The sequence below is a fragment of the Leucopleurus acutus genome (assembly GCF_964270905.1).
Source record: "Leucopleurus acutus genome assembly, chromosome: 8".
Classification (NCBI taxonomy): domain Eukaryota; kingdom Metazoa; phylum Chordata; class Mammalia; order Artiodactyla; family Delphinidae; genus Leucopleurus; species Leucopleurus acutus.
The window spans coordinates 98,339,215-98,363,101 of NC_139151.1; the positions used below are offsets into that span (position 1 = coordinate 98,339,215).

The 23,887-nt window shown below is 35.6% G+C and overlaps 2 protein-coding genes across 3 annotated transcripts in view; one reads left to right on the top strand and one right to left on the bottom strand.

Annotated features, from left to right (window-relative positions):
- The window catches only part of LPXN (leupaxin), a 43,906-nt gene extending 43,585 nt beyond the window's left edge, over positions 1–321 (bottom strand). Inside the window, exon 1 of the mRNA XM_082845595.1 lies at positions 262–321. Within this exon, the coding sequence (XP_082701721.1) occupies positions 262–301 (40 nt within the window). The 5' untranslated portion in view covers positions 302–321. The remainder of the gene's footprint in view (positions 1–261) is intronic.
- The window catches only part of ZFP91 (ZFP91 zinc finger protein, atypical E3 ubiquitin ligase), a 30,742-nt gene that overhangs the window by 401 nt on the left and 6,454 nt on the right, over positions 1–23,887 (top strand). The window contains exons 2-9 of one of the 2 annotated variants that reach the window (XM_082845584.1): positions 4,944–4,972; positions 18,570–18,779; positions 19,035–19,071; positions 19,441–19,545; positions 20,452–20,586; positions 21,369–21,419; positions 21,843–21,921; positions 23,259–23,373. In XM_082845584.1, the coding sequence (XP_082701710.1) occupies positions 4,944–4,972; positions 18,570–18,779; positions 19,035–19,071; positions 19,441–19,545; positions 20,452–20,586; positions 21,369–21,419; positions 21,843–21,921; positions 23,259–23,373 (761 nt within the window). The remainder of the gene's footprint in view (positions 1–4,943; positions 4,973–18,569; positions 18,780–19,034; positions 19,072–19,440; positions 19,546–20,451; positions 20,587–21,368; positions 21,420–21,842; positions 21,922–23,258; positions 23,374–23,887) is intronic. The other variant, XM_082845585.1, reaches the window with a different exon arrangement.

Here is a 23,887-nt window from a genome sequence, read left to right on the forward strand (position 1 = left end):
TAACGCAGTCTTTCAGGCGGTGGGAAAGACCCCCCTCTACCCGTACGCAACCCTCTCGGCTCCCGTAGCGATCACTCCACGTGACATACTGCTTGCTCTGCCCCCTGCCGGCTCGCATGGCAGATGTCACGCCGCTTCCCTAGCGGTCTTATCACTTCTCTCTGGCTTCCTCCGCCCCCCTGGCCTGTCTGTCCGGCCACTTCCCCACTCCCTGAAGGCGTCCTTTGTAGGATACACTTCTTCTGCTCCTTAGTGACCCACCTCTTCCCTGCCGCCTCAGGCTTCTCCCGCACTCTGGCATCTGCGCTCCCTTTGTCAGCCTATCCCTTTCCCGCTTAGGGCGGCTCTCCAGTATTACATCACATCCCCATTAGGAAATCTACAGCATGAGCTTAGATCTTAGCCTTCAAAATTGTGTCGTTCCCCTCACCCCCCCCCGTCCCATTAATTAGCTCAAGAGCCAGTTGTACTAGTATCGTTATGTAGCTTTTTTCACTCTACTGAATTTTCACATCACTTTTCACTCGTTTTAAAAACCTGGGACTTAGTAGTCGGGTAAAACGTGGCTTGCCATTTTTAAGTATAGAGTCTTTCATGTAACAAGATGAGTGGCGTTTTCTTTCATTTTTTTTGACAAGTAGCTTATGTGTTTGTTTTTGCATATGTTTTAATGTAGGAACTTCGTCCTTAAAAATTAGAATAATCTGAAAGTAATTTCTTTATTACCTAGAGATCATAGAGAAACTAAGATGATCAGAAATATAAATGTTTTAAATTGTTTATTAAAATGTTTCAATGCTGAAAATACTGAGGCACACGTGTTTGTAAATTCTAGAAATCAATCACATTAGCCATTGAATTCGTTACTGAAGGCATTTGTGTCTTTTGACTTTCAAGTGAAAAAAATTAGTAAAAGCAGGGAAAGTTGAAGGTGGGGGGAGAAATCAGTTTTAAATGCCCCCCCACCTCCACCACCACCCTACCTCCCCAGCAGAGAGCATGGCAATATTTTGCTTGTACAGACCCGATAGATTTAGAACACTCCTGTTATGAAATTAAGAGTGAAGTCTGTGACCTTGGCATGCTTGTCTTAGAAGACTCTCAGAAAGAGAAATAAAATTCAAAGGTTTATTGTGTATTATATGTGCTTTCAAATTATTAGATGTTATTTAAATTAACATAATTTAGAGAGTTGTGTAAACTAAATTTCTGTGGACAACAAAAATATGTACTTACAAATGGTTCAGCTGCAATTAGGATTCTAATTGCTGTAAATTAATTTCGTGGTCACAGAAAATTTAAGCTTCTGTATTCTCATAAATTTGAAGAGATATATCATTAGCCTTATTTGGATATAAATTCCTTGGACAAATTAAACTGCTCGTGCCTCAACTTTATTATCTATAGGCGATAACGTTAATCTCTATGAGCTGCGTTTGTGAGACTTAAGTACACCCTGTGAAACACTTAACACAAAGCATGATATGTAGGAAATATTTACTAAAAGTTACTGTTTTGAGCAGTGATGCCTTTGGTAGAGGTAAAACTAGTGTGTAGTGGTCTTTTTCATGTAAATTCTGTGAAATTGGATTTTTAATTCTTTTTCTGTTACCATACACAGGAAGGTTAATATCTTAATATATTTTTTTAATTCCCTTTTATCTTCATCTACCCATACCTATATCTCCTTGCCACGTTTCCCTCCTACTGATCCACCAGCTTTACTTATAGAAATGATCTCTTAAGATTATACATAGAGTGGTAGTTTTACCGGCTGTCATGGTTTATTACGTTCCCTAACTCTTGGCAAAAAAGTACTAATGAGTCTTTTTTTATTTCCACATTATAAATGTTACTGTAGTTGAACTTGAAGATGACTTAATTAAACCCCTTCAGTTTTTTTCTTCACAATATCCCTTGTGGGGAGGGAAGAATAGTCTTAACTCTTAAAGTCCCTTTCTCCGTCATCCAATATCATAAAAGAGAGCAGTGTTCTTTTACCTTCACTTAGCCTCAGAACTCTCTCTTGATTATATATATATATATATATATATAATCCAGTTTTGATTGGATTGTTACAATACATTTTCATTGTAATAATTTTTTTGTTACACATTTTCAATTTACTGCATGCCCTGGAAATCAAAGAACTAAAGCATTTCAGCTCCAACCTTGATTGAGCAGTAACTGGTCCTGGTACTGTGTTGACCCAGGGTTTATAAAGGAAAATGAGACATGGACTTTATCCTCAAGGACTTTGCAGTAAAGGAGGAAGATGCATTGATTAGTGGAGATTTGTCAAATGTGTACATGGTTTACAGGTTTTCAGAATGATAAAATAAATTTTGAAACTAATTAAGTGAGAAACAGTCCTTTAAGACATTTCAGTTTACTGAACCCTGGTCTAGTGCCTTCTCACCTTGATTCAGCCCTACTTTCCAAATAACATTTCCCCCAATAAATTCCCAGTCATCAGCTGTTAAACCTACATTTGTTTCTCTTGATAGAAGAGACAGCAGAGTGTACAGTAGCTTAATAATGTCAGTAAATACAGAGACTTGGATTGATTGTAACCTCTTTTCCTCTTACAAGGCAAAATAACAGAGGAAAAAACATTGCTTTCTACTGCTTACTAAGTGACCTTGGGCAAGTCACTTAATCTCCTTAAATATACTTCATCTTTAGTTGATAATTTATGATTTGTGAAATGAGCTTTATAGTTAGATGATAATTATAATTTTTAGAAACTTTCCTAAGCTTATAACAACTTTTCTATTTGCATTGAAATGTTCAGAAATTAATGAAAAGAGTAGGAACTCTTTGTGAAGGGAAATAAAGAATTTTTCAGTGAATGTGCTCAAGATAAAGGCATGAAGTTAAATCTATAATCATTATAAATTAAAACTTAAAGGCTAATATTAAGGAAAGATAAACCAAATTTGAAGAAAGATTATATATCAGTACTAAGAATTAGGCTTTTCATTTGCTGTATTTTAACCAATAAACTCTGGAGTTAACATTCTTATGTTTCAAATACAGATGTTTATATACTCACCTAACTTAAAAATGTATATGTGTGTGTGTATATGTATATGGGAATTTATATATATACACACACACCCACACACTCCAGCTTATTTCTGATTCATAAGTTAAAACATTCTTTCTGCTAATATGGAAACAATATATTGTTAAAATAAGACTACTTTAAATGTAAAAGACTTATTTTCTTTCTCCCATGTGATAATAAGTCCTTTAGTTATCTGATGCATTTCAGAATTTAACACTTAAATACTTTTTTTTTTTTAATTTCTCATTTAGCTGTTGAGGAAAGGTGTTCTTTCCTCACCACAGGGAATACAGGCTAAAACTGAATATTACTAGAGGTAAACCTACAGGCTCAGATGGGTTACAAATGAAGGAAACAAATACTGCTCTGTTTTCTGGTATATGGAGTTCCATTTTGGGTTTATTTTCTTGCTGAAAGTAAAATGATAGTAAACCTTAGCATGATACCTTCTTGCTGCTTTTGTAAGGAAAAGGCAATGGTCATAATAGTGAGAATGAAGAGGCAGTAACATTCTGAATTGGAAAAACTTTTCTTGACTCTTTGGAGAAGGCTTCAATTGTATTTAAGCCTGAAATCCTGAGTTTTCCTCTTAACAGTGATCAGTGTGGTAAAAGAAACATTGAACCATTCCAGAAGGTTTTCAGAAAGTTAATTGTATAGTGTTTCAAGATCTAACAATTGTTTCTGTACTTTTCATTTAGAGTTAACATGGTTAGCAGTATTCTTGTGTTAGTTGTTAATTGGGACATTAATAACATAATTTAAAGTTATACCAAGCTTTATTTAAAAAATGGGATGAGAAAATGATATCTAGTCTTTCTAAAGAGAACAGAATATTTATATTATGCGGTGGCTTCTGTATTTGTTTAGATATTCTTTTGTAACATAAGAGTCTTCATTTGTGTTAGGTTTGCTTTCAGAGAAAAAGAGAAAACTGTACTGCTCAGAGATGCTGTGTGGCATCTTTATGGTAAAGATCCAAGACATGTCAACTTTGAATGTGGGTAATGGCTGTGAGGGGATTCATTATACCTTACTCGACAGTTATGTGTGATAGAAATTTTCCTGAATTAAAAACATGGGGATGACATTTTTTTTAGCCAGTATTTTATTACACATTAGCCTCTTTACTGTTCCTCTCCAATTTGTAAAGTGCAAGTTACATTTATTTCTGAGGTCCAGTCTGTTGCCTTTTTAGAAATAGATTTTGACTTGGGTTTAACAAATGAATAATTTTAGGGTTTTCTTTTAGGTTCATTAAATTTTTATTATGAAAATTGTCAAATAAACACAAAGTAGAGAAATAGTATATTGAAACCCCAGTATTTATCACCTAAATTTAACAATTGAGATTTTGCCATGCTTGCTACCTTTATCCCCCTTCCCCCTCGTTTTCTTTCGGTAGAAGTGTTTTAGAGGAAATCTCAAACATTATTTCATTTCACCCCAAGTTACTGCATTTGTGTAGAATAAGGACATTTTTCTCTTATGACCATTTAATACAACAAAATTAGCAATATTTTCTTTGTATTAGTATCTTTTTACAGTTAAAAACAACTTTTGAATGATACTCTAGCTGTGTGCTGTCAAATATGATAGCTACATGTGGCTATTTAAATTTACGTTAATCAGAACTGAAAATTCAGTTCCTCAGTTACATAGCTGTTTTAGGCACTCAGTAGCCACATGGCAACTACCGTATTGGACAGTGCAGATGTAGAATATTTTCATCACTCCAGAAAGTTCTGTTGGACAGTACTACTCTAGATGTTTTCTGCATCACTCTGGAGATGAACCTGAAAGAGGTGAATATTTGTGTTTTAAGGAAGTGTGCAAGATTATTCATTTAATATTTGATTCTCTTTTCTTTCAGATGCACAGAAAAAGTATCATCTGACAAAGGTAAGACTGAGTCATTCTTACCTCATGTACATTATATGACTGCTTTATAATCTGATAGAAATTAGAATGAGCTTCAGCCTAATAATTCAAATTGTTCCTATTTAAAAGTGACTTTTATTTAGTAAAGAATTACTGGAGTAGATAGAACGTATTTAAGTTAGCAGCAGGTTTGGGCAAGTGGAACATTTTGGCATTATTTAGAAACCTAATAATGGGAAATCAGATTATTTGATGTCACTTTATTGTAATTTTTAAAACTATTTGGTTTTTCGGTAAAGTGACAGAGAGGAATGATATAGACAGCATATATCGACAGAGTATATGTAGACTATATATACAGAGTATAGAGAGTAGAGTATAGACAAACTCTTGATGCTTGTAGAGACTCATGTTATAAATGCAGTTTGAAGAATGTGGAGAGAAGAGTTTTCTAAGATTTTAGCCTGGTGAATAATTAAATCGGGTCATTAGGTCTTTCAAAAAGCAAACCAAATACATGTATTAAATGTACTCTTCTGCTTATCTGGATTATGAAGGGAAGCTGATGTTCACTTTATCCTTTTAAATGCTTTTTTAAAAAGACTATTCTGGCTTTGCAGATGGGGTTATTAAAATTGCCCCTGTCATGTTGGGCCAGTTGCTCATTTATTAAATTTTTTTCCCCTAGTTATTGGCTGTGTTCCTTGATGCTGCATTCAGGTACACAGCGTCCTTCTTAAAACTGGAACAGAGATACTTTTAAGCATATTTCATTTACAGTGTCTGGTCTTGGTCCAGTCCTAAAGGATTGATCAGTTAATTCATTATGTATATATATAACATAGATACTTACTTTTCTTACGTAGACTTTTCTTTTACAAAGAATGCTTTGCAAATATGTATAAGGCAAGTGTAAAACCTGAATTGATGCCATTGAGAAGAATGACAGTGTGGTTAGGAACCAGTAACTTGAATTGGTGGCTGCTTTGTAAATAATTAGACGTCAGTGACCAGGTTTCTTTTTTCTCTGAATTTTAGAATCTAAGGCTAATATTTCATAGTATACCACGCATAAGTATTTTGTACTAGGCAAGTTTTTTGTGTAGAAAGTTTTGCATGACTATTTTGTTTAGCAAGTTTTGGATTTTGTTGCTGTTGATACTTAGAAATTAGAATATGTCTGCTAAGAATGGAAAGTCTTGTGTTCCTTACTCAGAGATCATTTTAGAAATTTTAGGATGAGGGGGAAATGTAGACAGGTGGCAGTCAGGTACCAGAGCAGTTTCTATTAAGACAAAAAGCAAAAACCGCAACCTGCCTTTATCAGAGCTAAAAGTACCTCCTGTGTCTAAAGACTACGTCTAAAGAAATTATTTTGGGTTGTCTTGAGGCGAGGTCACAGAATACGGTGGAAATTTTGAACCCTGCTGGAGATAAATTAATCACTGTTTGTGTCAGTTTCTTAAACCAGAGGTTGGCATGTTATGTACAGATTTGCAGTTGAGGAGAGATTAAAACTGCATTGTGGTTAATTCAGTCTAAATCAATCCCACTATAATCCACTAGTTAAATACTCTGGATCTAGAGTTAGAGCTCAGGGTTTGAATTCAAGTTCTTCCTTTTATTGCAAATAATCCAATACACTGAATCCAGTAAGGACTCAATAAAAGGTAGCTGTTGTTAAGTTTGTAAAATTTCCAAGAAATACTCTCCAACCCCCATCTCAGTCTCTGCATTAGTTTACTTGTACAGTAGCTGTTCAACTCTATGAACAGTATATATAGGTACAGAAGTATATCTTATCTTATACAACTAGATAGTGAATAAAGAAATGGAGGTTGGTTTTCTAAAGGTACAGCTATCTTTTTGTTTTCTTACATTGAAAAGATGTTTTCAGGATTGTTTTTACTCTTATTTACTCCAAACAACTTGAAATTATGTGCTGCCCTTCAACTAAAGATAAGAACTTTGGACATGTTAGAATAAATGACTTGGCACACACAAAAAAACAGCTTGCCGTTGTTTCTAAATTATTAAATTGCAAAATGCCATGTTCATTTTTCAAGCTGAAATAATAGTAAAGAAACATATTAGTGTAGGTCCCTGTTCCTACTACATTTCTTTAACCCTGATGGGTATATGTAAAAGAATGGAAAGTTGCTTTGCGAATAGTGTTTATTAATTCATTCAACAAGTGATCGCTTAAAACATGAAAGCTTGGTTTACCACTGCCAGAGATTATCACCATCATTGTGGAGCTTCCAAGAATGTTAGCAGAAATTCTGAGGGATGGGGCCTGGCTAATGCCTTTTTAACTTGGCTTTATGTTTTCATTCCGGTCTTTGTTTTGAACCAATGTTATACTTAAGGTAATGAAGTAAAGGAATGGTTTGACTAAATGTAATTATTAATAATCCCAGCATTACTTTGTCTGCTAATTTTAATTTCTTTCACTTTTCAAACCTCCAACCAGAACTGCCCAAGATAAATCGTAAAAAAGGAGACAGTAGTATCTTAATCTTTATTAAATGTTTCAAGAGTTTCATGGGATAATAACAAATATTACAGAGTCAAATAAATGTGGGCAGTGTTTGAGTCATCAAAGTTATTTATTGCAGGACTTCTCAGAGACTTTGATTTCAGGTACTATGCAATGTAAATACCAAAATATGCAGAATTACCTATAAGACACCCCCTCCTTTTTTTCTTTTTTTTCCTCCATTTAAAGAATAGCTCATGAAATTAGAGCTTATGGGAAACAGTTTGGAATCCTGGGTGCTTGAAAATTTGATTGTATAAAAGTTTGGGTCTCATCTTTTATTCAAAATCATTTTACTGTTTTTAGTTACTCTTCCTGTTACGGAGTAGTGATGTTTGGAAAAGATTGCCTAGACAGAATCACCAAATGAGTTCATAACAGATCTATGAAGTTACTTAGATTGTTTAAAGTTTTGACTATTTGCCTTATCTAGTTAATAACTTTCATAGCTTTAATTTCATCAGAGTGTTTCTGTTTTCCTGAGTTGGAATACCTTTGATTATTTCTTATCCTCTCATTTCCAGTATTTTTAAACAATATTTGTGTCATCCTTTAATATATAGAACAGGAATTCCCACCTTTTTTTCCCACTCTAACGAGAAAAATCTAACTTAATTTTTACCATTTGAGTTTCTGTGCAAAGGATGTACAGAACATTGTCTTCACAATTCTTCCTTGAAACATTAAAAGGACTCGCTTTCCCTGACTTCTTTTAATATTGCTGAGATTGGCTAATATTTCAAAATGGGCTTTACTAATTATTTATGGAAAACAAAGTAGAGATAATTATCGAAATACACAGAGTAGTACGATCTGGTTTCCGAAACTCAAGTTCTGACTATTATAATGCTTACGTCTCAAGAGGTTGACAGTAGTTTAGATAGGCATTTTATCTATCCTATTTCCTTCCTAGCCCTTTATCTTAAGGTAACAGGAACCATATTATTTCTCTCAGTATGAGAATGATCAGCTCAACATCTTGTTCCATGTTGGCAATGCCCCATAACCTTTAAACCATTTTTCTAATTCAAACATCCAGACCTCCTGTGGTTCTTCCTGAAGTGCAGACATACCTCATTTATGGTTAGTGTGGATTGTGACATAGGCTTAGAAAGCCTTGATTATCAGCTCCTTTCAGTTATGGGATGTTTCATCACTCAGGTAAATGAGTCTTTCTGTCCCTTACATATAAAAAAATAACTTTATAATGATTTGCTGATTATGATTCAGCATATCCGAACCATCTCAACACAGTTTATTCTGTTATATATAATAGTGATTTTATATTGAGATTCCTTTCCCTGCCAGAACCAATTGAGAGTTGCAACAGAATGCCCTGGTAGAAGAAAACTGAAGCAGAAGAAGCCTAAGGTCCTGAGTGGGCAAGCCGACACTCAGCATATAAGAATCTGAAACCCCTGAAGAGACACCCGTCTCTACGTGCAAGCATAACATTATCCTCACACTGAGATCATGGGTGGATGAGAACCTCTGACAAAAAGAAGTTCTCTGATTTAATGACCCCTGACCTTTTAAGTCCAAGAAGGATCAAGCTCCTCTGAATTAAAACTAGCCAGGTTGATCTAACTACATCCAGGCAGATACCCCTTTAGCTTCAGTGCAGTTAATTCCCTTAGAGGTAACTGAGGTTGTCTTTTGCCTGCCTGCTTCCTTGCGTGTGGCTTACTTCTTTGATCCTGAACTCCCAACTTACATCCTACCTTCTTATTGACTGATTCTGTAACTTTACCTCTTTGAAAATTTCTAAACCCCATTTTCTTTACTGTGACTCTCTAAACTCTTATGCATTGTTGTATAACAAACCATTCTAAAACTTAGTGGTTTAAGATACAAAAATTTGTTATTTCTCAGTTGTCCCTCTCCTCAGTGGCCTTTCAGTTCACATTTTCATGTCATGGTAGGCTCAGGTCAATGGTCCAAAAGCTGCAAGGCCTCTTGAAGTCACCCCACAGGATATAAGATCAACATACAAAAATCAATTGTATTTCTGTGTATTAGCAGCAAAACATTGAAATTATAAAATTTTTAAAATATCTTTTACAATAGTATCAAAAATACAAAACACTTAGGGATAAATCTGATAAAAGATGTGAAGTATGCCTATACACTGAAAAGTATAAAACATTGCTGAGTGAAATTAAAAACCTAGATAAATGGAGTGATGTGCCTTGTTCATGAATTTGAAGATTCAATATTGTTAAGATGTTATTTCTCCTCATATCGATCTATAAATGCAGTATAATCCAAGTCAAAATCCCAACAGGTTTGGGCTTCCCTGGTGGCGCAGTGGTTGGGGGTCCGCCTGCCGATGCAGGGGACGCGGGTTCGTGCCCTGGTCCAGGAGGGTCCCGCATGCCGCGGAGCGGCTGGGCCTGTGAGCGGTGGCCGACGAGCCTGCGCGTCTGGAGCCTGTGCTCCGCGATGAGGGAGGCCGCGACAGTGAGAGGCCCATGTACCGCCAAAAAAAAAAAAACAAAAACAAAATCCCAACAGGTTTTTTTGTGAAGAATTTTGACCTTGAAAACTTCTTGAAAGGGTATTGGGGACCCAAAGGAGGTTGCAAACTACAGTTTCAAAACCATTAGCTTACCCTCTTTTTAATAGTGGATTTGATTCTTTAAGGAGAGAGGAGGAGATGAATTAGATGCTTGGTGGGCATCCAACCATGACGACTACATATGTATGTTCTGTGTTTATTTAACTATTACTTGATTGAAGGACATTTGATATTTCTCAGGTGTCCCCCCAATTACAGGTGATTTTATTTACTGATTGATTGGCTGCTCAAGACATACCATACGTATACAAAGGTACACTTACTGGAAGTGTACTGCTTCATGAATATTCACAAGGCAAGTCCAGTCATGTAACCATTACCCAGCTCAAGAAACAGAACATGATCAACCCCTCCTATGTATAACCACCATTCTGACTTTGAACAGCACAAACTAGTTGTGCAGGTTTTTGAATTTTATATAAATGGAATAATACATTATGTTCTCTTTTTGTAGGGCCTCTTTTGCTCACTGTATGTGACATTCCTCTATGTTGTATTTGTTATAGATTGTTTATTTTCATTGCTACGTAGTGTTCCATTGTGGGGGAATGTATCACAATTTATCCATTTTACTACTGATGGGCATTTGGGTAGTTTTCAGTTACTGGCCTTTATGACTAGTGCTGCAGTGCATATTTTATTAATATTTATTGAGGCATAATTTACACACCTTAAAATTCACACATTTTTAAGTGTGTAATTCAGTCTATATAGATTTGCCTTTTCTGACATTCTTATATATAAACTTGTACATACAATATGTGAGGTTTGTTTTGAGTCTGGCTTCTTTCACTTAGCATAAGATTTTTGAGGTTAATCCATGTTGTAGCATGTATAAATATTTTCATTCCTTTGCATGGAAATACTCCATTTGATCTATCTGTTCATCAGTTGATCCACTTTTTAGCTAGCTACTGTGAGTAGTGATACTGTGAATGTTCTAAACATTCAGTTTTAGATTAAGAATTCACTTCCTTGAAGTAATTCTTCTTGTGGTCTTTTAGGTCAGTATCTTACATAAATGAGCTTCTCTTTTGGCTCTGAACCTAAGGCTGGGTGGAAATGAACCAAATCTGAATTAAGCTCTTGGACTGGCACGTTCCCATTCCTCTTTTAATGATTAGATGTGGTATAGTAGAAAGAATATAGACTTTGGACGTAGATATACCTGAGTTCAAATCTCAGCTCCACGATTTAATATGTGAGCTTGGGAAAGTCAGTTACTTGCTTTCCTCATCTATAAAAATAATAATTACTTGGCAGGATTATGAGGACTAAGTTTAGAAAAAGGGAAAAAATATTAGGCACTTAACAAGTATTTAAGGTTTGTTAGTTTCCCAAAAGAAACGTAAATATTTAAATAGAGATGAGACTTTTACTCTGGTTTCTTCCAGCCTATCAACCAACTATTCCCTATTTACCCCAAATCAATGTTAGCTCTATAATCTTGGGTAAGTCATTTAATTTCTCTAAGCCTCAGTTAGGAAAATGAGGCAATCTGAAGGAGGACCAGGTCATGTTACGATAAACCTTAAGGCTTGAAGTATTTTGTCATGATGAAAATGGCTGTCACCTTTTGGAATTTGATGTTAGGTTGTTTTGAAAGGATTATTGGTTGCTCTAGGATTGAGAAAATTTACTTTGTTTCATCTTTTGGTACCTAGAAGAATTGGGAGAAACATTCCTGCCAGTAGTACCAGTATCTTTTTATCTCAGGTCATAGCATCAGCCACTCTTGATTTGTCCCTTCTTTCTCTTTCCAGAACGTGGTTGTATTCACTGTGCCTGCAGTGGCTTGCCTGGTGTCTTCCTTCACCTGGGCTACTGTGGCTCTTTTCTCTTCTTATCACTTATGTATCAAGGAGCCTCTTCAAAGTCACCTACTGTTATGAGAAACAACTACAAATTGTCTTTGAAGCATCACACAGACAGAACTTGGTTCTTTTCCATCTTGTCATGATTATCCTAATGTGTGGGTTATCCTCTGTTGTCAGTTTCTACTCTGAGAACCTGGAGTGCTCCTTTTTTTCCCTTTGTATTTTCTTTTTAAGGTGAAATCCATGTAACAAAATTAACCATTTTAAAGCATAGAATTCAGTGACATTTAGTACATTTATAGTATTGTGCCACCATCACCTCTGTCCCCACCAAAGAAGACCCTATACCCATTAAAGGTAGTCATTTCCCACCCCACCCCCATTTCTAGCTTCTAACGAACATTAATTTGCTTTTACCTTAGTTACCTTAAAACATTACTCTGAATTTACCTCTATTCTGAATATTTCATGTACATGTAATTGTACGCTACGTGATTTTTGTGTCTGATTTTTGTCCTATAGCATAATATTTTCAAGGTTCATCTGTGTTGTGGCATGTAGTAGTACCTATTCGTACTTCATTCCTTTTTTTTAATGAATTTTAAAAACAATCTTTTATTTTTTATTTTTGTATATTGGAGTATAGTTTATTAACAATGTTGTGTTAAATTTCAGGCATACAGCAAAGTGATTCAGTTATACATATACATGTATCTATTCTTTTTCAAATTCTTTTCCCATTTAGGTTATTACAGAATGTTGAGCAGAGTTCCCTGTGCTATACAGTAGGTCCTTGTTGGTTATCTGTTTTAAATATAGCAGTGTGTATATGTGAGTCCCAAAGGTACTGCATTCCTTTTTTTATGAGTAACATTCCATTGTGTGGATATACTGCATTTTGTTTATCCATTCATTGTTTGACAGACATCTCACTTGTTTCCACATTTGTGGATTGTACTGTTAGGAACATCCATGCACAAGTATTTGTTTGAATACCTGTTTTCACCTTTAGGGGTATACACCCAGGAGTGGAATTGCCAGGTAGTATGGTAATTCTATGTTTATTTTTTTTGAGGAACTGCCAGATATTTTCCACAGTGGCTGCACCATTTTACATTCCCACCAGCAATGTACAAGAGTTCCAATTTCTCCACATTCTCTCCTACACTTGTTATTTCTCATTTTTAAAATTATTATTGTAGCCATTCTAGTGTGTATGAAGTGGTAATCTCATTGTGGTTTTGATTTGCATTTCACTAATGACTTATATTGAGCATCTTTTTGTGTGACTTTTGGCCATTTGTGTATCTTCTTCGGAGAAATAACTGTTCAATTCCTTTGCCCATTTTTTAATTGGATGGTTTGTCTTTTGTTGTTAAATTGAGAGTTTTTTATATTCTGGATATTAGACTCTAGATATATGACCTGCAAATATTTTTTTCCATTCCGTAGATTTTCTTCATTTCTAAGAGTTACTTAGTGTTAGCTCTTACAATTAGGTCTTTGATCCATTTTGAGTTAATTTTTGTGTATAGTATAAGGTAAGGGTCCAGCTTCATTCTTTGCATGTGGATATCCATTTTTTGAAGAAGCTATTCTTTCCCCGTTAATGGTCTTGGCAACCACGTCGAAAATTATTTGACCATAGACGTATGGGTTTATATCTGGACTCTCAGTACAGTTCCATTGGTCTTTATGTCCATCCTTATGCCAGTCCCACACTGTAGTACTGATTGATTACTGTAGCTTTGTAGTAACTTTTGAGATTGGACAAAGTGAGTCCTCCAATTCACTTTTAAGATTGTTTCGGCTAGTCTAGACGCCTTGCATTTTCATATGAATTTTAGGATCACATTTTCAATTTCTGCGAAAAAGGAAGCTGAGATTTTGATAGGGACTATATTCAATCTGTAGATCTATTTGGGGAATATTGCCATTTCAGCAATATTTAAGTAGTTTTTTTCTTTTTGATTGAATTGTAAATGGAATAATTTTCTTAACTCCCTTTTTGGATTGCTCATTGCTGGTATAGTTAAAGTAATTTTTGTCTGTTTATCTTGTATTCTGCAACTTTGCTAAATTTGTGTATTACCTTTAATAGTTTGGGGGTTTTTTTGCAGATTCGTTAGAAATAAGGTCATTTCATTTGCAAATAGAGGAGTTTTACTTCCTCCTCCTATATATGTGCCTTTTTTCTCTCTTGTCTAATGCTCTGACTGGAACTTCCAGTACAGTGTTAAATAGAAGTGGAGGGAAAGGGCATCCTTGTTTTGTTTCTGATCTTAGGGAAAGAGTTTTCAGTCTTTTGCCAGTGAGTTTATTAGCTCTAGGGGTTTGATAAATGCCTTTTATCAGGTTGAGGAAGTTCTAGTCTATTCCTAGTTTATTGTGCATTCTTATCTTGAAAGTTTGTTGATTTTGTTAAATGCTTTTTCTGAATCAATTGAGATGATCGTGTGGGTTCTTTTTTCCTTCATTCTATTAATGTGGTATATTACATCAGTTGATTTTTGTGTGTTGAACTGCTCTCATAATCCTGGGATGCATCCCACTTGATCATAGTTTTAATGTGCTGGATTTGGATTGCAGGAATACTGGTCTGCAGTTTTCTTGTGATGTCTTTGTCTGGCTTTGGTATCAGAGTTATGCTGGCCTTACAGAATGAGTTGGGAAGTAGTTCCTCCTGGCCTTTTCTTTCACTGGGAGGTTTCTGACTACTAATTCAGTGTCTTCACTTCTTAGAGGTGTGTTCAGATTTTTGGTAATTTGAGCCTCCTCTTTTTTTCCCCTCCGTCTAGCTAAAGGTTTGTCAATTTTGTTGATCTTTTCAAGGAACTAACTTTTGGTTTCATTGATTTTTCTCTGTTGGTCTACTATTTTCTTAGATATCTCTGCTCTACTCTTTATTTCCTTCGTTTTGCTAGCTTTGGGTTGGTTTGCTCCTTTCTGCCCCCTTTTTCTTTAAGGTGTGAAGTTAGGTTATTGATTAGACATGTGATTTTTTTTTTCTATTTTAATGTAGCCATTGATGTCTATAAATTTCCCTCAGAACACTGCTTTTTCTGCAGCCCATGTTTTATGATATGTTGTTCTTTTGTTTTGTGGTTGTGGTGGTGGTGGTTGGCCACACCCAATGGCAGGCAGGATCTTAGTTCCCCGACCAGAGATCGAACCCTTGCCCCCTGCAGTGGAAGCGTGGTGTCAGGGAAGTCCCTCAATCTTTTTAAATTACTTGAGTGGCTTAGTATATGGTCTACTCTGGAGAATCTTCTGTGTGTACTTGGGAAAATGGTGTATTCTGTTGTTTTGGGGTGAAGTATTATATATCTGTTAGGTTTAATTTTGTTTTAATAGTGTTGCTCAGGTCCTCATTTCCTATTTGAATTTCTGAGTAGTCATTTTATTCATTACTGAAAGTAAGATATTGAAGTTTCCAAATTATCTTAGTAATACCTATTTCTCCCTTCAATTCTGTCATTTTTTGCTTCATATATTAGGTATGTATAGGTTTATAATTCTTGTATCTTCTTGATTGATTGACCCTTTTATTAATATACAGCGTCCCTCTTTGACTCTTAGAACAGTGTTTTGGCTTGCAGTCTGTTTTGTCTGATATTGATGGAGCCACTTGCTATCAGTTTGTTTCCCCCCAAAAGATGCTGAGTACCTGTGAATGTAACATTACTTGGAAGGAGGATGTGGAGTTTCTTGTCTGTGTAGAATTGTGTTTTTTTTTAGATTTGGGGGCATTTTTATCCTTTATTTCTCCAAGTATTCTTTCTGCTCCATTCTCTGCTCTCCTTCTGGGACTCTGTATGTTGATTTGCTTAATGGTCCGCCACAGGTCTCTTCGTCTCTGTTAATTTTTCTTCATTCTTTTCTTTCTATTCTTCGGACTAGATGCTCTCAGTTGTGACCTGTCTTAAAGTTTGCTGATTTGTCTCCTTTCTCAGATCTGCTGTTTAATGATTGCAGATATTATACTTTTCAGCCCTAGAATTTCTGTTTCGTTCCTTTTTATAATTACTGTCTTTTTGTTGGCACTTTTCTATTTGTTGAGACATCATTCTCCTGATTTCCTTTAGTTCTTTGTCAGTGATTTCCTTTAGCTGTTTGACCATATTTTAAAAAATCATATTCTTTGTCTTGTGTGGTCTCTCTAAAGGCTCTGCTTGGTTAAGCTTGTGCCCAACGTGTGATTTGACAGAGATTTCCTTACGTGGCTTGTTTAACTTTTTTCTTGCTTCAGTGTTTACTTGGTTGCTGTAAACCTATGACTATATCCCAGAGTTCTTACAAAGTTGATTCTGGCAGGTGTGTGGTGTGTGTGTGTGTTTCTGAAAAGGGACATTTTTGCTGATGTCACTCTCTGACAATGCTTTGTTTTTAAACTATAGAGTTTTACGGAATGGGTATGTTATTCAATAAAATAGGCTATTATGCTTTATAAGGATAAGCAGTTCTCATCAAATTGCTGTTATTTGTCCAGTGGATAATATCCACAGTATGAGAAGATGTAGGCATACAGTCCTTTCATCGTGAAGTATAAAAGAGCTTTATTGAGTATAGGAAGTTATGGAATAGGTTTAAAGTCCAAATTAGCGTAGCTGGGTTGAGTAAAAGAAATAATTTTCTCCTCATTATTTAATGTTCAGTACTTTATGGAGGATATTGAATTGCTCCCTTTGAAGAAATTTTCTTAAAAGCAGCCATGACCTACATGTAGAAGTCCTTGATTACTAGTCTCAAGACAGGATTTTAAAATCCAAGTCTGCTTAGATAACTTTGTGATCTTGAACAAGTTGTCTTCATTGGCATTCCAGTTACTTTAAGGGGAAAATTCATTGGATTGTACTTAGACTAGTTAATCTTTAAGATATTTTCAACTGTAAACTTTTTATTATTATTATTTTGATACTTGAAGTAGCTCAGATAGTAGAAAGGTAAGAAAGACATTTTAATGGTGAAAGGGAAATCAAAGGAAACGTATATCTGATTTAACAATTATGTCTGTTTTTTTTAAAGTTCCCACTGCTATTCATATCTGCATTTCAAATGAATGTTATTTCATTACCTTAATATGTTCTCATAAAACTTTCAAACAGTGTAGTTAAAGCTGAAATATCCCCCAGTCACCACCTTGTTCCATAGTGGAGGAAACTATAGTTTTTCAGATCATTTTTTTAAAGGTTAAGCAAAAATAATTACCATACTATATGTGTGTGTGTGTGTGTGTATGAAGTTTTATTTTTTCCATTTAACAACATTTTTGCCAGTAATTCCATGTTATTCTTTACAGATACCTCCATATGTTTTATTCTATCTTGGTGATATATCATGGTTTATTTAATAAACAGTGGCTCCTTAATGTAGAGAGTTAGGTTGTTTCCATATTTTGGCTATTATAAACATGTTATAGTGAACCTCCTCCATGTGCCAGTTCATTTTCCTAGGGTAGATACTTTGAGGTGGAATTACTGGAAGTATTTTTGGACCTTCCCCTGGAAGGTGACCAGTATTTATCTCAATTTCTTGAAATTTGTCCAGAAGTGTTGTTGTGATATATAGATATAAATACATAGATTTATTTATTTATACCATGGGTATATACACATATATATAATATTTGGACACTTTATGGATGTGGGTTTTATAAGTGTGATTATAGTTTTGTAGGATAAATTCCTAGTAGTTGAAATGAACGTGAAAAGGTATATGTACTTATAATTTTGATAGATGTTGCCAGATTGTCCTTTATAGAAAGGTTTTGCTGGTGTTCACACTGTTATCTCTATTAAGAGTTCCTATTTTCCTACAGCCTTGCCAATACAAACATTTGGATCATTGCCAATATGCTACAGCAATATGATTTTCATTTGAGTTTCTCTTGTTATGAGTGGATTGAGCTTTGTTGTCATTGTTTTTGTTTGTTCATATATCTGAAAACCATATGTTTTTACTGAGTTGCCGTTTTTCTGTTGGGCTGTTAGACTTTGCTTATAGAGGAATTTGCCATGCAGAAAACTTTATGTTTATATAGTCAGATGTATCAGTCTTAAGACCTAAATTCTGTGCTATTCTTAGAAAGGACTACCATTCTGAGATTATTAAAAGGATCTTCCATGGTCAATATAGGCTCACTTTTAATATACTAAGTAAAATTATTGAATAGAATCAAGGGAAGGCATTCCTACCATGGAATTCCTCTTTATGGAATTCCTCTTCAGTACTTACTTGAAGCATTGTTTGATTATTAAATCGTCTAGACGTGTGCTTCTTTCTTATAGTAGATCTGGTCTTTTTGGGACCACTCACTCAATTTAGTTTCTTCTGTCTTAGATCTAAAGGTTAAAATATAGAACAAAAGGTTAGATCTTAGGTATATTTCTCTTAGCATTATTTTTTAGTATATATATAAAATATACTATAAATGTAAAATAACTACTTTGCAACATACAAAGTTTTTTCTTTAGACTGATGACAATAAGGATAAGTTTTATCAAATTTTACTCTCGTCTTGTTGTTTCTATTATATCAGTAAAATTCTGAGGTTCCCCCCCGGGGTGGGGGGAGAAAAAAAACCATTTATCATCTTTCCATTGACTATATTTGTAAGAGTAGATATACAGAGATTGTTATTGGTTAACTATAAACTTTAAAAGAATGATGTATGTTTTCATTTAGATCCCAAGGAAGAGAAAGAGGAAGAAGGTTCTACCGTCCCTCAGGAAGTTTCCGTTGCTGCAACTAAGCCTAGCCGGGGCTGGCGTAGCAGTAGCAGGACATCTGCCTCTCGGCATCGTGACACAGAGAACACCCGAAGCTCTAGGTCCAAGACTGGTTCATTGCAACTCATCTGCAAGTCAGAACCAAATACAGATCAGCTTGATTATGGTACAGTGAATATAGAGTATGGTTATTTATTAACCAGTTGCCTGTTGATTTTAAACGTAATGTTGAACATTTACCAGAACAGCTTAACTTTCAGGGGTAAGTGTGGTGTTATAGGAAGGATTCCTTTTTGACATTTTGCAGATAATTCTCCTTTTGTGTAATTACCCTAGGCAGTAATTTGGTTTGAGTCTCTTGGCTGCAGAGAGAAAATATCTATTCCTACATAGATAAAGTTTTGTTTTGGACTTTTTCTAGATGTTGCAGAAGAGCATCAGTCTCCAGGTGGCATTAGGTAAGAAACTTTTCATATTTCGTATTTAAGCCCTTGGGGATGTAGAACACAGTCAGTCATATCACATGACTCAGAAGTTGTTTTATACTTGAAATAATTGTCAATTGTTTTTAAACTCTTAGTGTCACTGAGCCATCATTGCCTTGCCTTTAATGGAGTGATAGCATGTCTAGGATTTATGTATTTTTTGTTTCAATTATTATTCTTTAGGATAAGCAGCTAGATTGCAGTCCAACTACACCATAAGCATGAAAATCCTAGATAACTTACTGTAAATCTTCAGCTACCTCTAAATAAATTATTGAATAAAATCAAGTCAGATATAATTCATACAGCTGGAATTTCTAACCTCTGTTTGCTTCTTTTTAGCAGTGATGAGGAGGAAGAGGAGGAAGACGAGATGTTGATCAGTGAAGAAGAAATACCGTTCAAAGATGATCCAAGGGATGAGACCTACAAACCCCACTTAGAAAGGTATGTCTCAGATTTGTCAGTGAAAAATAAGTTAGGAAAGCATCGTTGCATGCTTTTATTTCACCTTGTTGCCAAACTAATGGATATGGACTTAATTTTAAATGAGTAATTAATTATGCACTTGTTTTGCGAATCTAACATTATCTTATTACTCCCTCATATAGCCCTCTCTTCCATTTATAGAACTTTGTTTTGATCATATTCAGATTATTATGATGTCTGCCTGTTTTATCTTAAGGTATCATGAATTGCCTGAATACTTAGAATTTTTTACTTTTGTTTCTCTTTACAGCTATAGTGAGATTTGATTCTAAGGCATTGTAGGCTTGCGGAGGGGGCGGGTTGTCTCATAGGCTCTAAATATATGTATGATGCACATATGAGGAATAGCTGGCTGGAAACCACATTTCATGGACTGAGGAGCATAATTTTATTTTATTTTAATTTTTAAAATTTTGCATTTATTCATTTTATATATTATGAACATATTCTCTTTTTTAAATTTATTTTATTTATTTATTTTTGGTTGCCTTGGGTCTTCATTGCTGTGTGTGGGCTTTCTCTAGTTGTGGCGAGCGGGCTTTCTCTAGTTGTGGCAAGCAGGGGCTACTCTTCGTTACCGTGCACAGGCTTCTCATTGCGGTGGCTTCTCTTGTTGCGGAGCATGGGCTGTAGGCGTGTGGGCTTCAGTAGTTGCGGCGCGCGGGCTTAGTTGCTCCGCAGCATGTGGGATCTTCCCGGACCAGAATTGGCAGGCGATTCTTAACCACTGTGCCACCAGGGAAGCCTGAGGAGCATAATTTTATAATAAATCATTGATAACTCCTGGCTTTACCCTTTTGTCACAGTTGTCCTTGAAAGGGTCCTTTGCTGGATACCAGTATTGAAATGTATTTGTATTTTCAGGGAAACCCCAAAGCCACGGAGAAAATCAGGGAAGGTGAAAGAAGAGAAAGAGAAGAAAGAAATAAAAGTGGAAGTAGAGGTAGAGGTGAAAGAAGAAGAGAATGAAATTAGAGAAGATGAGGAGCCTCCTAGGAAGTGAGTAGGCAATTCCTACTAAAAATGGAAATTTAACAGATTTTCAAGCCACTAGTGGAAAAAGGGTAGGAGTTTGAGGAATGATATTGACATATGCATATTGCTGTCTCAAGCAGCTGACAATTTCATTGGAAAGACTCTGCTCAAAAGCTTCAAAAGTTTAATTCAAAGCAATACTTAAGAGACGTTCAATTGAGTGGGTAGGACAATAATAGCTCTAGGGATGCCGAGGAGGTAGAGGCAGCAAGAAGAGTATGGCAAATATGGATCCTCAGAAGAGGGGCAAATAAAGCAAATGATGTAATAACCTTGATCAGGTGAAAACTTTTAGCTAGCAATTATTTCCTGTTGCAGAAATAGCTTTTTTAAGTGTCTAGGCTTTTGTCTCTATTGCAAGGAGACTCTAGTTTATGTTCTTAGGGTTTTTAGATAATAGACTTGTTTATTCTACTTTTTAAATTGATTAAATATAAGTGGTAGACTTCTCACTGAAACAAGTCTTCAAGTAGTAACCTTGAGGTTTATCCAAATCTTCCATAGAAATGTGTAGTTTATGAAAGGTATATATTTTAACTTGTGGTGCAGACTTATTTGTAAGTGAAATTGCTTCAGAGTGAAATCTTTGTTTGGTTTGCCAGATATGTCTTTGGCTTTATGTATTCTGGGTTATCCTTTGTTTCTGCCACGTGCTCTTTTGTCTTGAGGGTATGTCCTCAGCTCTCCTTTACTATATAAGCTTCAATCTGGAATATGTGGACAGTTACTCTGCTCTTTAATTATAGGAGAGGAAGAAGGCGAAAAGATGACAAAAGTCCACGATTACCCAAAAGGAGGTGAGTAATTTATACTCCTGCTGTGTTGTGCCTTCTTTCTGGTGGTGGGCACTTCACTCACATGTTCAGCCCTCATAATTATCCTGTGGGAATGGCTAGTTAAAAATTTCACAAAAGCAACTTCATTAGTGTCCTTGATGCAGAGTTACTATGTTTTTATTTCCATTGCAGGATCTTAAGTTTCTAAAAATTTTAACACTTCTTTGCCTTTTGGGGAGTTACTAGTTTGTTTTGTGCTCTTTTCTAAAAACTCTAAACATTTGGCAATTTCTGGTTACTTCTAACATAAATTCTGTGCAAGCTATAAACTTAGAGATTTTAATTCTTCATACTGTAAAATACCTATTCCCTATAGTGCAGTTTGGCCACTGTGCAGAATGCCTCTTTTCTGTTGCTAACTTTTCTCCTACATATTGCTAATAGAAAAAAGCCTCCAATCCAGTATGTCCGTTGTGAGATGGAAGGATGTGGAACTGTTCTTGCTCACCCTCGCTATTTGCAGGTCAGTGAAGTTGTTAAATAAGGTAGCCTTGCAGGTTACGTTCCATTTCTAGTTCTCATACTTCATGAGAGTTTACAATTTGTGGACTTGTGTAGGCTTTATCATTAAATGTGTAATGTCAAGGAGAATCTTTTTGTAAACATCAAATTACTTCAGTTGAGTTTCTGTTGTTGTTGTTGTTTTTAAGTGATTTAGAACCTGAGCTTAAATATTTCCTTGGGATCTTGGAATATTCCAGTGTTCATGGTGTAAATACTCCTGATACAAGAAATGATTGCATAACAACACACCAAGACACAGTGGAACAGATTTTATTTTAATGTGTATTTTTAAAGAATAAAATTAGCAACTAAAACCAATGACTTTTTGAATCCTATTTAGAATAAATTCTAAAATTTTTAGTTTTTAGGTGTTTTTTTTTTAAGTGAGCAGGGTTTTTTAAAATAATTTTATAAATTGCTGTGCGTTCTGCATGTTTTTAAAAATTTATTTTTTATTTTATTTTATTTATTTTTGGCTGCTTTGGGTCTTCGTTGCTGCGTGTGAGTTTTCTCTAGTTGTGGTGAGCAGGGGCTACTCTTTGTTGCGGTGCGTGGGCTTCTCATGGCGGTGGCTTCTCTTGTTGCGGAGCACGGGCTCTAGGCATGTGGGCTTCAGTAGTTGTGGCTCGCGGGCTCTGGAGCACAGGCTCAGTAGTTGTGGTGCATGGGCTTAGTTGCTCCGCGGCATGTGGGATCTTCCCGGACCAGAACTCGAACCCGTGTCCCCTGCATTGGCAGGCGGATTCTTAACCACCGCGTCACCAGGGAAGTCCCAGATTTTTTTTAATGAGTAAAGATACAGCTTGTATTTAGGTCTGGCAGAAAACATGAAGGTGAAATAATAATTACTAAAGCTTAAGAAGTGTTTGATCTTTATTTAGCAGCAAGTATAACATAGACTAAGGCCTTACCTTCTGATTCTGGTTCTACTATAATAATGATAGCTACACTTCTTTTGTCATGTACTATTTGCTGCACTAAGCACCGTACAATATATGATCTCTGTATTCCCACAACAACACTACAACACAGTTATCATTACCTCCATATAATACTTCCATCTGGAAGTATTATATTCTAAGATCATGCCACTAGTGAATGACAGACCTAGTCTGGAATCACCGTCTGTCTGTTTCTGTAGCCTATGTTCGTAATCATTTTATTATACTGCTTCCTGTTCATATACAGAGTATTTGGTTTTCCTTCAGCACTTTTGACTTAGCAAAGGAATGAGCTAAGCTAAGCTTTCTGGAATCCTTATTTTTTATCCCCCTTCACTTTCTTTTACTGTTTTAGCACCACATTAAATATCAGCATTTGCTGAAGAAGAAATACGTATGTCCCCATCCCTCCTGTGGGCGACTCTTCAGGCTCCAGAAGCAACTTCTACGACATGCCAAACATCATACAGGTATTTTTTAAATAAAATGTTTATCAAGTAGCTAAATTCACTGATTCAACATCACCAAGTTTGTTTTACAGCTAAGAAACCAGAGGCTGAGCAACATTAGGTAACTTGCCTGTGGTCACACAGCTAGTTTTAGCAGAACCGGGGTTTTCTAATTCTGTCTCAGGTAAATAGATACTCGTGGTAACTACCTGGACTGAAAATGAGGAGTATGTGGAGAAAGCTGAAACGGGAAGGAGGGCTGCTCATCGTTCATGTTACCTGCTGAGGAGCTCTCGACTTCTGCTCCTATTGGAATCGTAAAGGCTAGCTACTAAATTCACATGTAACCTCCTGTTGGAGGAGGAGCTATTGACTCAAAAAGAGAAACTGAATGTCTTTGTAATTCATGCTATAGAATGGATTCAGACGTCATTCATTTTTATCCACTTGACAGTCTCAGTGCAGTGTAGCTAATAGGAACAAATTAGGCTGGGTATTAGTGGTAATTGAGCATATGCCAGACACTTGATATTCT